Source organism: Mauremys reevesii, unplaced genomic scaffold, assembly GCF_016161935.1.
Source record: "Mauremys reevesii isolate NIE-2019 unplaced genomic scaffold, ASM1616193v1 Contig24, whole genome shotgun sequence".
NCBI lineage: Eukaryota > Metazoa > Chordata > Testudines > Geoemydidae > Mauremys > Mauremys reevesii.
Window position 1 is genome coordinate 386,165 of NW_024100834.1, and position 15,063 is coordinate 401,227.

The 15,063-nt window shown below is 44.4% G+C and overlaps 1 protein-coding gene across 1 annotated transcript; it reads right to left on the reverse strand.

Moving 5' to 3' along the window:
- Positions 1-1,980: 1,980 nt before the first annotated feature.
- Positions 1,981-2,961, reverse strand: LOC120393574 (olfactory receptor 6P1-like). The gene has a single exon (XM_039518205.1). The coding sequence runs from the start codon at positions 2,959-2,961 to the stop codon at positions 1,981-1,983; it is 981 nt and encodes a 326-aa protein (XP_039374139.1).
- Positions 2,962-15,063: the final 12,102 nt, after the last annotated feature.

Below are 15,063 nucleotides of genomic sequence, written 5' to 3' on the forward strand. Positions count from 1 at the left end.
AATTAATAAAGAAATTGAAAACCTCAGCCAGTTACAAACTTGCTCAATAAAAGAAAACAGATAGGTGTTTTCTCTCTGTTTAAGACAAGACTTGTAGATCTAGGGTGCTTTCTGAAGGGCAAGAAGGGGGCGCATTTAACTCTGGTGTTAACAGACACAACTCTTTGAAACTCCATAGAGTTACAGCCACTCACAGCAATGGCCACCTCAGGCCTGGAGAGCTGCTCTCTGAAACGTGTGCTCTCATGCCACAGCTGAATTAACTGGGGTTAGAGGCTGCTGCTCTGATAATGATACATGGGGATAGATTCTCAAAGGGACTTAGGTGTTTTGATACTGAGCTTGACAGCACCTAGCTTGTAGGGACCTAGAAAATCACTGTGATCCCCAAAGCCTGGGTTAGGCACCTCAGCTCCCTCTCCAATGAATGAGGAGAGATAGCTGCCTCAGAGCGGGATTCACACTAGCCAGCATGCTAGGCAGGGAGCCATCTAACTTATCCAATGGGAGATGTCAAGGAGGGGGTAGGGGGTGCCTCTGGATCAAGTGAAGTCCACCCTCTATCTGAGGGGAGAAAGGAGTAGAGGAGGAACCTCCCACCTCTGGGGTGGGTGTCCCAGCTAGAGGCCTATGGGATATCCTGCTGTGGGTTTCCCTCCATCTCTCTTGTTGAAGCTGTTTCACAGGCAGGTTTTGTACTTGGAACAGCTCAGCCATGCCCCTGCTGCCACTAGCAGTGCTGCTATGGCTATACTGCTCTTTATACTCCCGCTAGGGGAACCACACTCTCAACTCAGGCGGCAGATCCACCCAAAGAGAATAACTTAGTCCAGGTGAAATCATGCACCAATAGGCCTTAATGGGGCTAGGATTTCACTCAGGATTCCCAGATGATACGTTCATAGACACATTAGAAACAGAGAGAGAGATTGGCTAGATGATAGATATATTTATTCATTTACATTTATAATTGCAAATGACTTTTACAATAGTTAAAACATCTGCTTGTATACATAACTGTTTAAACTATGCAATATGGTATAACAATGCAGGAGAAGAGAATGGTCCAGCAGGGAGGTGTTCAGGTATCATGGGTGCAGTACAAGATCCTGGATGGACTGAGAGAAAGAGGATAGTCACTGTCTATGAAAGGATAGTGGATAGATTAGAGTGGCAGACAATAGACTGGCAGACAATTGAATAGATACAAGGCCAGATTTTTAAAGACATTCAGGAGCTCATGGGCTTTTCAAATGCACCTAGGCATCTAATACTAAGGGCTTGTCTTCACTATGGGGCTAAATTGGCGGTGCTGTGATTGATGTAGCAGTGTTGATTTAGTGGGTCTGGTGAAGATGCGATAAGTTTCTGGGAGAGCGCTCTCGTATCCACTTCGGTACACCATCTCAATGAGAGGCGGAAGCTATGCCGACGAGAGAGCCTCTTCCACCAACATAGCGCGGGGTAGACACTTCGGTAAGTCGATGTAAACTATGTCGACTTAAGTTATACAAGTTACGTAAGATACATCAAGTTACCCTGTAGTGTGGACAAGGCCTAATTAAAATCAATGACTTTTAGGCAGCAAAGTGCTTTTGAAAATCCTGCTATTTGCCTAAATATCTTTAAAGATATGTCCCTTGGACACTACAGAAAACAGGTTAGAAAGTCAGTGTGTGCATGTGTGTGTGGGGGGGGATATTTGCTTGGTGATAGATAGATAGATAGATAGATAGATAGATAGATAGATAGATAGATAGATAGATAGATAGATAGATTTTTTAATGCCAGATAATCATTATGATCATCTAGTCTGGCTTCCTGCATATGAGAGAGAGAGAGAGAGAGAGAGAGAGAGAGAGAGCACATAGTAAAATTAGTTAAGTTAAAAGGAATGAAACATATTGACTTAGAGGAATACTTATTTAACATCACATGCACACGTACTACCTGCCATACTCAGCTTCACCTTCCCCTCTATTACCAGCCCCCGTTAGAAATGCTCCCAGCCTTGGGCAGCGGCACACACCTTCCCATCACTGCTTTCCTCAGAGCTTCTTTAACCTCCTTGTTCCTCAGGCAGTATATAATGGGGTTGAGCATGGGCGTCACCACCGTATAGAACATGGACACCAGCTTGTTGAAGTTCACCGAGTCGTTGGAGTATCTGGAGGTCGGCCGCACATACATGAAGATCAGGGTGCCATAGAAGATGGCCACCACGGCCAAATGGGAGCCACAGGTGGAGAAAGCTTTCCAGCGCCCCGGGGCTGAAGGGATTTTCAGGATCGTCACGATGATGAGAATGTACGAGACCACGATCAGGAGGAAGGAGCTTACAATGATGCTGGTGGCCACAATGAAATTGACTGTCTCCGCCTCGTGGGGGTCCCTGCAGGAGAGTTTCAGCAAGGGTAGGGCATCGCAGAAGAAATGGTTGATCTCGTTAGGCCCACAGAATGGCAGCTTGCAGAGGGAGACCAGAGGTGGAACATTGACAACAAAGGCACCTACCCAAGAGCATATGGCCAGCTGAACACAAACCCTGTTGTTCATGAGGCTCGGGTAGCGCAGCGGGTTGCAGATGGCTAAGTAGCGATCATAGGCCATGATGGCCAGGATGAAGCACTCGGCAGTACCCAAGGTGATAAGAAAGTACAGCTGGGTGATGCAGCCGGCATATGAGATGGACCTGTCTGTGGCCAGGAAGACCTGCAGCATTTTGGGAACGATGTTGGAGGTGTACCAGATCTCCAGGAAGGAGAAGTTGCTGAGGAAGAAGTACATGGGGGTGTGGAGGCGGAGGTCAAGACGTACTATTGTGATGATGACAATATGTCCAGACAAGGTCATGAGGTAAATGATCAAGCCCACAAAAAAGAGCAAGAGCTGCAGCTTCTGGAGGCTTGGGAAGCCCAGGATGATGAAGTGGGTTACTAGTGTTGTGTTCCAACTCCCCATAGCTACATAGTGTCAGATCTGTGGGGTTAATACAAAGAAAAATACACAATGGCTTATTAGAATTAAACACATGATTAATTAAAGTGGCAGGAAAGTGGGCTGGAGAGAGAGAGAGTAGTAATAGTAGTAGTAGTAGGAAGAGAGCCTGAGACATAAGCCCTTGTATTAGAGGCCTGGTATGAGGCAGGACCTGCTTACAGAATTTGGCAAGAACAGGTTTGATATTGCAGAACTACATATTTCTAAGAAGTGCTAAGCACAGAGTACTTACGCTAACACATTCCAATATTAAGTGGTACGGGAACATTCTGATATCAAGGATGGTACAGAAACATTCCCCAAGGATAACAGGAACACACTGACCCCTCCTAAAAGACAAGGTCAGGATAACAGTATGTAATACAAATGTTTTAATTGAACCCACATGTATAAGGTGATGAGTAATAACTAACCAGGTCAGGGGGCAGTAACTAATCTGATTGTTTTGTCCAGCTGAGGGGGGAATGGAAAGTCCCTCCATTCACTGAGCTGTGTCCATTGTCACTGCCATACATGTCTTAGTATCCTTGTACAGTCTGCCAGGTACTATTACCATGCTTTGGCAACAATAAACCTGGCCTGGTGCTTTCGTACCTTAATGGATCTTGTGGTCATTGGGCGGTTTGCTCGACATCTGCTGTGCCGGCTGTCTGCGCAGAGCTGGGGCAGCACACAAAAAACACAAAACACGCAGCCAAACATCTAACAACAGAGAGAGAGAGAAAGAAGCGGGGTGGGGGGCATGCAAAGAGATAGATAGATAGATAGATAGATAGATAGATAGATAGATAGATAGATAGATAGATAGATAGATAGATTTGAAGCATTACACTCTTTCAGTAGGTAATGGAAAGAATGGATATCACTCTGTCCAGTCAAAACCAATCAACACATCTGATTCTTTATAATGAGTACCTAGATAGACAGATTGCTGCGAACTTAATTTCGTCTAAGACTAGAATCAGGCTTTTATCCACAACAGTGGTGATGTCATTCACTTCAGCGACTTCAGTGAAGCTATTCCTGATTTATAGCAGTGTAAATAAGGGCAGATTCATGTGCTCTGAATGACTGGTAGCAATTATATGAAGAATAATTCTGAATAACAAATCTACTCAAGAACACAGTTATCTGCTTGCAAAATAGGTTAAATTCTCTAAGGCATAAACTCTGCACTCAGGTATATCAGGTAAATCTGGAGGAATGTTATCAATTTCAGTGGAATTACTCCAGCTTTACATTGGTTTGACTGTGGCTAGAATCTGATCCTACATCTTTCCCTGAAGTCTAGATTCTTTCTCTCACAGTACGTTTGCCCTGGAGTAACCCATTGATTGCAGCTACACTATTCACAGGTGTAGGTACTACAGCAATGTGACTGAGTGTTGAACCTCTTCAGCTGTATACCCCTGTAATTCCATTGAAATCCCCAGTGCAAAACTGCAATAGTGGAGCGCTGGATCAAGTCCTTTGTGACAAGTAGGGATTCGGAACGTTTGTATTTGGAGATTTCATTTTCAGACACTTCTAATTTATGGGAAAGCACAGTAAGTATCTTTTTGTCATATCTTCTAACATTACATCCAACCATCTACAGTTCAGTTCTGCTTAGACTCTGCAAAGGGGAAGAAAAGCGTGAATAAAATCATGATCAGGAATGCAGGAATGCTTCATGGGATTGATTCTCATTTTAATTACCCTGGTTTACTTTGGGACTGTCGAAGGAACCTCTCAATGAGATTTAGGTGCTTAACTCACTGAAACGGCTTCAAAAATTGCAACCTTCATTGACTAAAGGCATTTTTTTAAAAGTATTTAGGTGCCTAGTGGGATTTTTAAAAAGCACCTTGGTGCCTAGCACCTGTCCTAGATGCCTTTGAAAATTAGGTCCCTAAATATCTTTTAAAAAGTTGCCATAAGTCTTTACAGAGAGATAAAACATACATTGCACCATAGTTTAGATTAAACGGAACTAGAAATATCAAAAAGCAGAGTTGCCAATTTAAGTACCCAGGCACACCTTTTGCATGTGTTGTGCAGATTTCCTTTGAGGATGAGGACCGATGGGTTGAAAATGGAGTGATCCCTTTGTGAAAAGTGTTCACCCACAGGCGATGTGGTGTTTTTGTCTTTTATCATTTTCCTGTGTGAGTTCATGCAAGAGCCTAGCAATTACTTGGTTTCACCCACACAGTTTTTATTGGGGCATTTGATGCACTAGAGGAGAACACCACATGGATATTGAAAGATGTGTCATGTGGGGTGTTGAGCCTAGGAACCTAAATTCAGAACTCTGCTTCACACTAAAGGGCATGGGCTGAACAGAGACACTGGCTTTATGGCTCGTTACAACAATTTGTAGCACACCTCACTGCCTGCAAACCATTAATTGCCCTCTTCGGTTCAAGTGGTCTCTTAAAGCTTGTGTGAACTCCTTATGTTTAACTATCTGTCCCACCTTGTATTCAGCTTGGACACTCTCGTTACCTTCTCCAGACCTGAGGAAGAACTCTGTAAAGCTCGAAAGCATGTCCTTTTCACCAAGAGAAGTTGGTTCAATAAAGGATATTACCCCACCCACCTTCTGTCTCTCTAGAAGTTCTTTGACTCTCTCCAATAATCAATATTCTTTAAAGCCTGGTCTACACAAAATTATAGGGCTACTATAGGTATGTTGATTAGAGGTCTATTTTTTAACTGATACAGTCATAGCTGTACAGCCCACAATATGGGTGCAGCTATACCAGAATAATGGTGATTTATACCAGTAAATCTTATTCCCCTTCCTGTGTGGCAATATCAGGTATATATAGAATATATACAATAATGGTGTAAGTGCATTTATACTGCTATAACTGCATCCACACTTGGAGTTGAACTGCTTTAATTATACCACTGTAGACAAAGTCTAAATTTCCCTTTCAAAACTGTCCATTTACTTCAATGGCCATTGGATTGGACAAAAGAAGAAGAGATCTAGGAAATGAGGTCCAGTGAACACTTACGCTTTCCACAATTTCTAAAGATCAGCTATCTTGCTGCAGTGTTGTCTGTCTCCCAAAGATGCACCTAAATAATAATAATAATAATAATAATAATAATAATAATAATTCAAAGACAATGAGGAGTTTTAACATCAAGAAGCATGTAATAACATCAGGAATTGATCAGAAAGGTTAGGAAAAAGTCTCGCATTCTCGCAATGGTGAACTTCAGAGAGAAACAATGGACATCACTTTGAACTATAGTATTCAGGCATAATTTAAGTGAAGCAACTTTTGTGAATAGAGAAGGTCGATGTTTCCTATTTAAATCAAAAGGAAACTGTCCCTTGTATTCAATGGCTGTTTCACTGGATTAAAAAAATGATGTTTTTAGAAAATGTTGTCAAGTGAATACTTACTTTTTTGAAAATTTAACAGATCAGATATTTTGAGGCAGTGTTTTATGCTTCATGAAGATGCACCTATAAAAACAGTTCAGAGCAAGGAATTTCTTCAAGAAACATGTAATATCAGTAACAAATCAGATAGGTTAGTGGGGGAAACCATGTATCCACATGATGTTGAATTTCAGAGCTAATTAAACAGGAGGCTTAAGAGATGATTACAGACCTTGCTACACCTAATTTGAAGTGACAGAAATGGGGAGCATATAATACTTTTTCTTCTAACTTCCCCTTGGGTCCCTCGTTCCTAAAGCACCATCGGATCATCATAGGAGGATCTAACAGTTAATTAGCTGTCCAATCAATGGAGAACACAGAGGGGCGGATTCTGAGCTCAGTTGCTCTGTAAAGACCCAGTCCAGTGTCTGCTGGAGCCAAAGCTCGTCCATCCATCTAAATCAATGGGTGTTGGAACAGCCCTAAAATCAAGAATAGCTGTGCTAGTCTCACTCACTTACTCCAGATTTATGCAAGTGTGAAAAGGCTCACTACAGGTGGGTGGGTGGCATCTAAGGGCCAGATTTTCCTCTAACTTACAGTGATTCAATACCACTACTGACCCCAGTGGAGCAACTCCTGATTTACAATGGGGTGAGTGAAAGGAGAATGAGAGACATCATGGTATCCTCCTACTAGATTTCTGCCTCCTGGACTGACTTGTGGACCTTTTCCCCAGTTAAACAAGCCAGCCAAGAGTAGGAAACCTGTGAAGAGACTGGTGGGATGTCATCTCAGCTACCCTGATACTTTCACTGGGTTTAGAGCCTTCTCTTCCCCCAGTATGATGTGTGAGATAATGGGAATGAAGGCAGAGAAGAGAACTGTCCTTGTGTGAAGGGGCATGTTAGTGGATGTGGGCATGGAGACATTCCATCCAATAAACTTACCAATACAGTACGGCTTAGTTCCAATGTATGTTTTATGTTCCTAAAAGCTTATGTTTCAGGGTTTCAGCCAGCCACCTGCAGGGGTCAGGAATGATTCTTTTTCCTGCAATGTATTCTGGGAGAAGGTTTTTTATTTTTAGTCTCCTTCCTTTGAAGCATCAGTGATGGCCACGGCTGGAGATGGGACATTGGATGGAGAAAGCCATGGCTCTGAGATCGCACCGAACATTCTCTCGCTCAGGAGCTGGGCTGGCTGGTTCTTGTTCACATGCTCAGGGTCTAACTTTTGGCTCTTGACACAGTCCCACATGATATTCTCATAAGTAAGCTGGAGAAAGGTGGTCTTGTGGGAACTACCATTAAATGGATAGATAATTGGTTAAAAAACTGTAAACAAAAAGAAGCTATTAATGGAATTGTGTCAGATTGGAGGGAGGTCTCAAGTGGGATTCCACAGGGATCTGTTCTGGGTCCAGTGTTGTTTACCATCTTTATTAATGACCATGTCGTAGGAATAGAGACTATACTGATCAAATTTGCATAGGACACAAAGCTGGTGGAGACGGTGAAAACACTTTGGAGGATAGAGCTAAAATTCAGAGGGATCTTGGTAAATTGTAGAATTGGACTCTAGACAACAAAAGAAATTTAACAAAGACAAATGTATGGTACTGCACTCAGGGAAGAAAACACCAAATGCCCAAATACAGACTGGGGGGTAACTGGCTTGGCAGCAGCACTGCAGAGAAGAATCTAGGAGCTGTGGTGGATCACAACCACAAAATGAGTCAGCAATGTGATGCTGTTCCAAAAAAAGCAAATGCAATTTTGGCTTGCATTAACAGAGTCATAGCATGCAAATTATGGGAGGTGATAGTATCGCTCTGCTTGGTGCTTGCTAGGCCTCAACTAGAGTACTCTGTCCAGTTTTGGTCACGAATGTATAGAAAGGATGTAGAGAAACTGAAAAGATCCAGAGGCGAGTGACAAAGATGATCAAAGGGATGGAATTCAAGCTCTATGAGCAAAGGCTGATTGAACTGTATGTTTAGTTTGGAAAAGAGGAGAATAAGGGGAGATATGATAGCAGTCTTCAAATACTTGAAAGGCTGCCATAAAAAGATGGAGAAAAAGTGTTCTCTCTTGCTACAGAGGACAAGACAAGGGGCAATATGTTCAAACTACAGCACAGCAGATTTAGATTAAATCTCAGGAAAAAATTCCTAACTGTAAGAACAGTAGGACAATAGAACAGAGGCCTCGAGAGGTCCTGGAAGCTGCTTCACGGAAGGTTTTCAAAAGGAAGCTGGGCAGCCACCTGTCTTGGATGGTTTAGACACAACAAATCCTGCAATTTGATTTTGTGGCTATGTCTACACTGCAATAAAAGACTTGTGACAAGTCCGCGGTTGGCCCGGGTCAGCTGGCTCAGTCTCTCGGAGCTCAGGCTGTGGGACAATAAAATAGCAGTGTAGCCGTTTGGACAGGGGATGGAGCCAGGGCTGTGAGACCCCCATGAGTGGGGAGGGGAAAGGGGCAGATACACTATATATGGAACAATATGGGGAAACAAATGGGAAAAGAGGGGAAGAGGCAGCTATACTGTATAATGGGCATGAGAAGCAGCAGAAGGTGAGGGGTGAGGAAGGGATGGCTATACTGTATAATGGGCACTAGGGGCAGCAGAGGGTGGGGTGGGGAAGAGGCAGCTGTACTGTATAATGGGCACTAGGGGCAGCAGAGGGTAGGGGTGGGGAAGGCGGCTATACTGTATAATGGGCACTAGGGGCAGCAGAGGGTGGGGTGGGGAAGGGCAGCTATACTGTATAATGGGCACTAGGGGCAGCAGAGGTGGGGGTGGGGAAGGGGCGGCTATACTGTATAATGGGCACTAGGGGCAGCAGAGGGTGGGGGTGGGGAAGGGGCGGCTATACTGTATAATGGGAACTAGGGGCAGCAGAGGTGGGGGTGGGGAAGGGGCAGCTATACCGTATAATGGGCACTAGGGGCAGCAGAGGGTGGGGTGGGAATGGGTGGCTGTACTGTATAATGGGCACTAGGGGCAGCAGAGGGTGGGGCGGGAAGGCGGCTATACTGTATAATGGGCACTAGGGGCAGCAGAGGGTGGGGGTGGGGAAGGGGTGGCTGTACTGTATAATGGGCACTAGGGGCAGCAGAGGGTTGGGGTGGGGGAGGGGCAGCTATACTATATAATGGATACTGGGGCAGCAGAGAGTGGGGGTGAGGGAAGGAATGGTTATACTGTATAATGGACACCTGGGGGAGGCAAAAGAGGGTGGAGGTGCTCCTCTAATTTCACATTGCAATATTTCCCTAAGAACAGTATTATTATAGTTTCATTATTTCAGTATTACTATCCATGTCTTCCACCACTTCTCTTTGGTCAAAATGATTCTATTCAGTTCAATGGAGCTATACCAGACTCCATTAGCCAGCTCAGTATGATTAACATCTAATTAATGCCCAGGAGCCTTTGGGTCTGTAAGTCTCTGGAGCTGGTCGTATATTTTCACATCAGCCACCTGCAGAGGCTACTTATCCCTTGAGCGCCTCACTTTCCTTTGGGAGGCAGGTGGAGATGGGGGGGGGGCAGTCAAGGGATGGTCATAAATGGTGTCAAGGGATTGAATTCTTCCGTTCCTGCCATTGTTAGCATGAAGCAGTGTAAATCCCTGTTGGCTGAGGCAATGACCATCCTCAGAACAGTTAAGAAGAGTAATTAATATCAAGAGAATTAATTATTCTAACAACATAGCTGAGCTGTTTCCCCTGCATTTGTGAGTGTGGCCAGGGCAAGAGACATTCCTGGACCTGGCATTGTCCCTGGTCATCCGTCCACTGTTCATATGGGCCCTGGTGTTGAGGCCTCATTGACTTCAATGGGAGCTGCAGCTGTTCTTCTGGAGAAGAAGGGCATGAATAATTCCCTGGGGGGAGCAGAATCTTTCCCTTCCCACAGTACTCCCAGGGTGTTTCATGTAGAACAACAAAGATGATGCAATGTTCTTTAGCTGTCGCCACTCAACATTTCCCTGCCAAGTTGTTGCTGTACTTTGTATCTCTAAAAACCAGCAGATAATCCCCTCCCTGCTCTTCTGGGTTTATTTGGAATCCAGAGATCATGTATGTTTGTCTCTGAAATTCACATGACCGTATCTGTACTTGCTTCACCCTAAACACTACAGTCACATCTCACTGGTCTGATTAATATTGTCTTGGGTTCCCATCACACAGGCAGTGGCAGGTCCAGGCTCCAGTGCTCCAAGCGCATGCCTGGGGCGGCAAGCCGCGGGGTCCACCCTGCTGGTCCCTGCGAGGGCGGCAGTCAGGCAGTCTTCGGTGGCTTGCCTGCGGGAGGTCCGCTGGCCCTGCGGATTTGGCGGCAAGTCAGTGGCGGGTACGCCGAAGCCACGAGACCAGCGGACCTCCTGCAGGCAAGCTGCCGAAGGCAGCCTGCCTGCCATGCTTGGGGCAGCAAAAAAGCTAGAGCCACCCCTGCACACAGGACCACAAAGCACTTTAGCAATGCATCAAACTGAATGTGGAATAGAAATGTACTTGGTGGTCTCTGGAACCGAGCCCTGAAATGCAGCCACCTCTTATGGGCAAAGGTAGGATTGCCAATTTGGGTTGGACATATTCCTGGAGGTTTCACCCAATGACAAGATCTTTAATTAAAGATTAATCTTTAATTCCTGGAGACTCCAGGACAATGCTGGAGGGTTGTCAACCCTAGGCAAACCAACACAACACTGTTAAATAGATGATTAAAGCAGAAAGGTGAGAACACCTGATGCAAAGTGGGAACTCTGCCTACTTCTATACTGAACATCTGTGGCTGGCCCAGCTCAGCTGACTCAGGCTTGCGGAGCTTAGATTATGGAGCTGTAAAATTTCTGTGTAGACATTCAGGTTCTGGCATGTCTACACATCGAGAGGATCCCAGAGCCCAGGCTCCAGCCCCAGCCCATACATCTACACCACAGTTTTTAGCCCCACAAGCCAAGCACCGGGAGCCTGAGTCAGCTGACCCAGGCCAGCTGTGGCTGTTCTGCAGGGCTTTTATTCCAGTGTAGACATATCATTGTCGCCCCCTGCTGGAAGAAACTATTACAAAATGCTGCCAGTAGCCAGTGCACACCGCTACACCTGTGAATAGCATAAGAGAAAACTTGGTGGCAATAGATGATTTTGCATTACTGTATCGTATCTAAGCCATATAACTTCCACCAGAAATAGCACTGTGACAGCATGGACCAGCATGTTCCAAACTGAACCCTCCACCCCCATTTCCTACAGCGCTCCACTGCCTGGAATGGTGCTGGGATGCTGACTTCAGCAGGCCCCAAGAGAGGGGAATGCCCCCAACTGATAGCAGTCTTCATCTACCTGAAAGGGGGTTCCAAAGAGGATGGACCTTGGCTGTTCTCAGTGGTGATAATTGACAGAACAAGAAGCAATGGTCTCAAGTTGCAGTGGGGGAGGTTTAGGTTGGATATTAGGAAACACTATTTCACTAAGAAAGTGGTGAAGCACTGGAATGGGTTACCAAGGGAGGTGGTGGAATCTCCATCCTTAGAGGTTTTTAAGGCCCGGCTTGACAAAGCCCTGGCTGGGATGATATAGTTGGGGATTGGTCCTGCTTTGAGCAGGGGGTTGGACTAGATGACCTCCTGAGGTCCCTTCCAACCCTGATATTCTAGGATTCTATGCTTTATTTACACACATACACCAGTTCTGGAACAGAGGTGGGGAAGCAGCATGCAGGGCCATTCCTTCTCCCAGGAATCTGGGTCCAAGAGCAATATCCAATACCCAGGGAGCAACTCCACCTCAAGAACTGACTTTGTGCCCAATGCACAAAGCAAACTCTCCTGCTCATGCAGTTCTTTCTCTCCTAAAGTTGCCTTCATGCCAAACCTTGCATTCCCAACCTTGTCTTCCCAAGAGCCAAAATTTGCACACACGCTAAGGAGAAGAAATTGGAAGACTATGGTGATGCCTGACATAAAATTTGATGATGATGATGATGATGATGATGATGATGATGATGATGGTAGCCCCTAGGAGCCAGGACCCCGATCTAGTAGATGCTGTACAAAAACAGAAGCAAAAGTCTCAAAGAGCTTTCTGTCCAATGTGTAGCTGGTAGAATCAAACCACCTTGTTTATGTTATTTAAGCTTCCATATACAAAGCTTTAGGGATTGTGTCTCCAGGGATGCTGATGATCTGAAAAAGATGCACTCCCTATAAATAGCTCAGATGACAATAGAATATCAATTCCTACGTGAAAGTGTTGCCATTTGTTTCTGAACACTGCTGAGAACATGTTGCAAAAATTCTGTGCTGTCTCCTTTTACATTTCTGTCCACCTCTCCCCACCAGAGGAGGTCACCTAGATATTCCTTCATTACCGGTTCCTAAAGAGTTTTCATTTCTTTCCCAGGGCAGATTGCGAAGCACAGCACCGGGTTCAAGTTGTCTATCTTGAAGCAGTTGTGGAATGTGAATATGTAAGTAATGCTGCATCCCTATGAAGAAATTTAAGAGCCTTGAACTGTGGTCCTCACCCAGCTAAAATGCTTTTGGGGACTTTTCCTTGGTAAGGGATACAGCATCAGGTCTTGAGTGAAGTAGAGTGGGGCGGTGGGGTGGAGGAGGTAGGGGTAGTCACTTAAGAAGACCAGAATAAAAGTGACTTATTTAGGCTTGGGGGAATTCAATTTTTATTTTTATATAACTGTGATGAGAAATACTGATGTTTATTTTTAAGCATTCCCTTCCCCCCGCCCCGTTTTTACTGATTTAAATTTTCACAGTTGTGGGAAGTTAGGGTGGGTCAGATAATAATCACTGAATGTCAGTAGAAGCTGAGTGTGACAGGGTGGATCACAGAAACCCCCTTTGGGACTGCCACCTGATGTGCTTTGACTACCTCTGAGCCTGTTTTCCCTGCCAGCTTAGGACTTTACTGCCCTGCCTGGTTTGAGCTAGATATGGTTGCCTGTCTCAAACCCAGCCCCAGGTCTGAACCATGTCCCCTAAAAGCTGCAGACTTAACTGAAAACAGCTTAAGAAGTGTTCCTCTCTCCAACACTCAGATGCCCAGCTCCCAGAGGGGTCCAAACCCTAAATAAATCCATTTTACCCTGTATAGAGCTTATACAGGGTAATCACATAAATTGTTCGCCCTCTATAACACTGATAGAGAGAGATGCACAGCTGTTTGCCCCCCCCCAGATATTAATACATACTCTGGGTTAATTAATAAATAAAAAGAGATTGTACTAAATACAAAAATTAGGATTTAAGTGGTTCCAAGTAATAACAGACAAAACAAAGTGAATTACTAAGCAAAATAATATAAAACACGCAAGTCTACACCTAATACAGCCAGACAATGATTACAGATGAACTCTCACCCTCAGAGATGTTCCAGTAAGCTTATTTTACAAACTAGCCTCCTCCTAGTCTGGGTCCAGCAATCACTCACACCCCCATGGTTACTGTTCTTTGTTCCAGTTTCTTTAAGGTATCCTTTGGGGTGGAAAGGCTATCTCTTCAGCCAGCTGAAGACAAAATGGAGGAGTCTCCAGGGGTTTAAATAGACTTTCTCTTGTGGGTGGCGACCCCCTCCTCTCTCCTATGCAAAATCCAGCTCCAAGAAGGAGTTTTGGAGTCACATGGGCAAGTCACATGTCCATGCATGACTCAATTTTTACAGGCAGCAGCCATTGCCCACATACTATCTTGAATATCTCCAGGAAGACTTCTTATGTTGACTGGAGTCTTCCAAGATCCATTGTCAGTTAAGTGTTTCTTAATTTGCACATTCCTTTCTCAAGAAGCTGACCAAATGCTTTACTAAGGCTACTTAAACTCAAACAAGTACACAGCCAATATTCATAACTACAAATACAAAAATTACACATGCATGCAAATAGGATGAATATATTCAATAGATCATAACCTTTACAGAGATATGTTACATGACATATGTAGCATAAAACATAATCCAGTTATGTCATATTTTCTTTCATACGCATATTTCCATAAAGCATTATTGGGGTGCAGCGTCACACTGAGATTCAAAAAGTTAAAAATTTATAATAATTAAAACACAAATTGTCAACATCACATGTCAAAATGTATTAAGTAAATATCTTTAAATCAAAATCTGCTAAATTCTCAAGCAGCATTTTATTTTTTTACTTTTCCTGTCTGTAAATTTTTATTATTATAGATGGAAAGATTTTTGTTGGTTTGTGTTCATACAGTAAAATTGATGTTTACCAAAAAATTCTAATTCTTCCCAGCCTGGCTACATTGGAGTAGTTCTCAAACTGTGCTCCATGGAGACTTTCATTTCGGTCCATACAATGAAACCTTGTGATAAATAAGTTGTGTTTGGAAGGCCTGGTTTAGCAGAATTAGATTATAACCCACTAGATTCTCCTCCCCTCACAGAGCTGGTGATGGAACCCAGGAGTCCTGATTCCCAGCCCCCCTCCTTCCCCTGGCTCTAACCCACCAGACCCCACTCCCCTCCCAGAGCTGGGAAGAGAACCAGAAATCCTGGCTCCCACTCACCCCCACCCGACTCAACCCTATTCCCTTCCCAGACCTGGAACAATATTAACAACTCTACCACATTTACACCGGCCACTCTCTTCATTTCTCCTGCAGGTGACATAGTCAGAGTAAG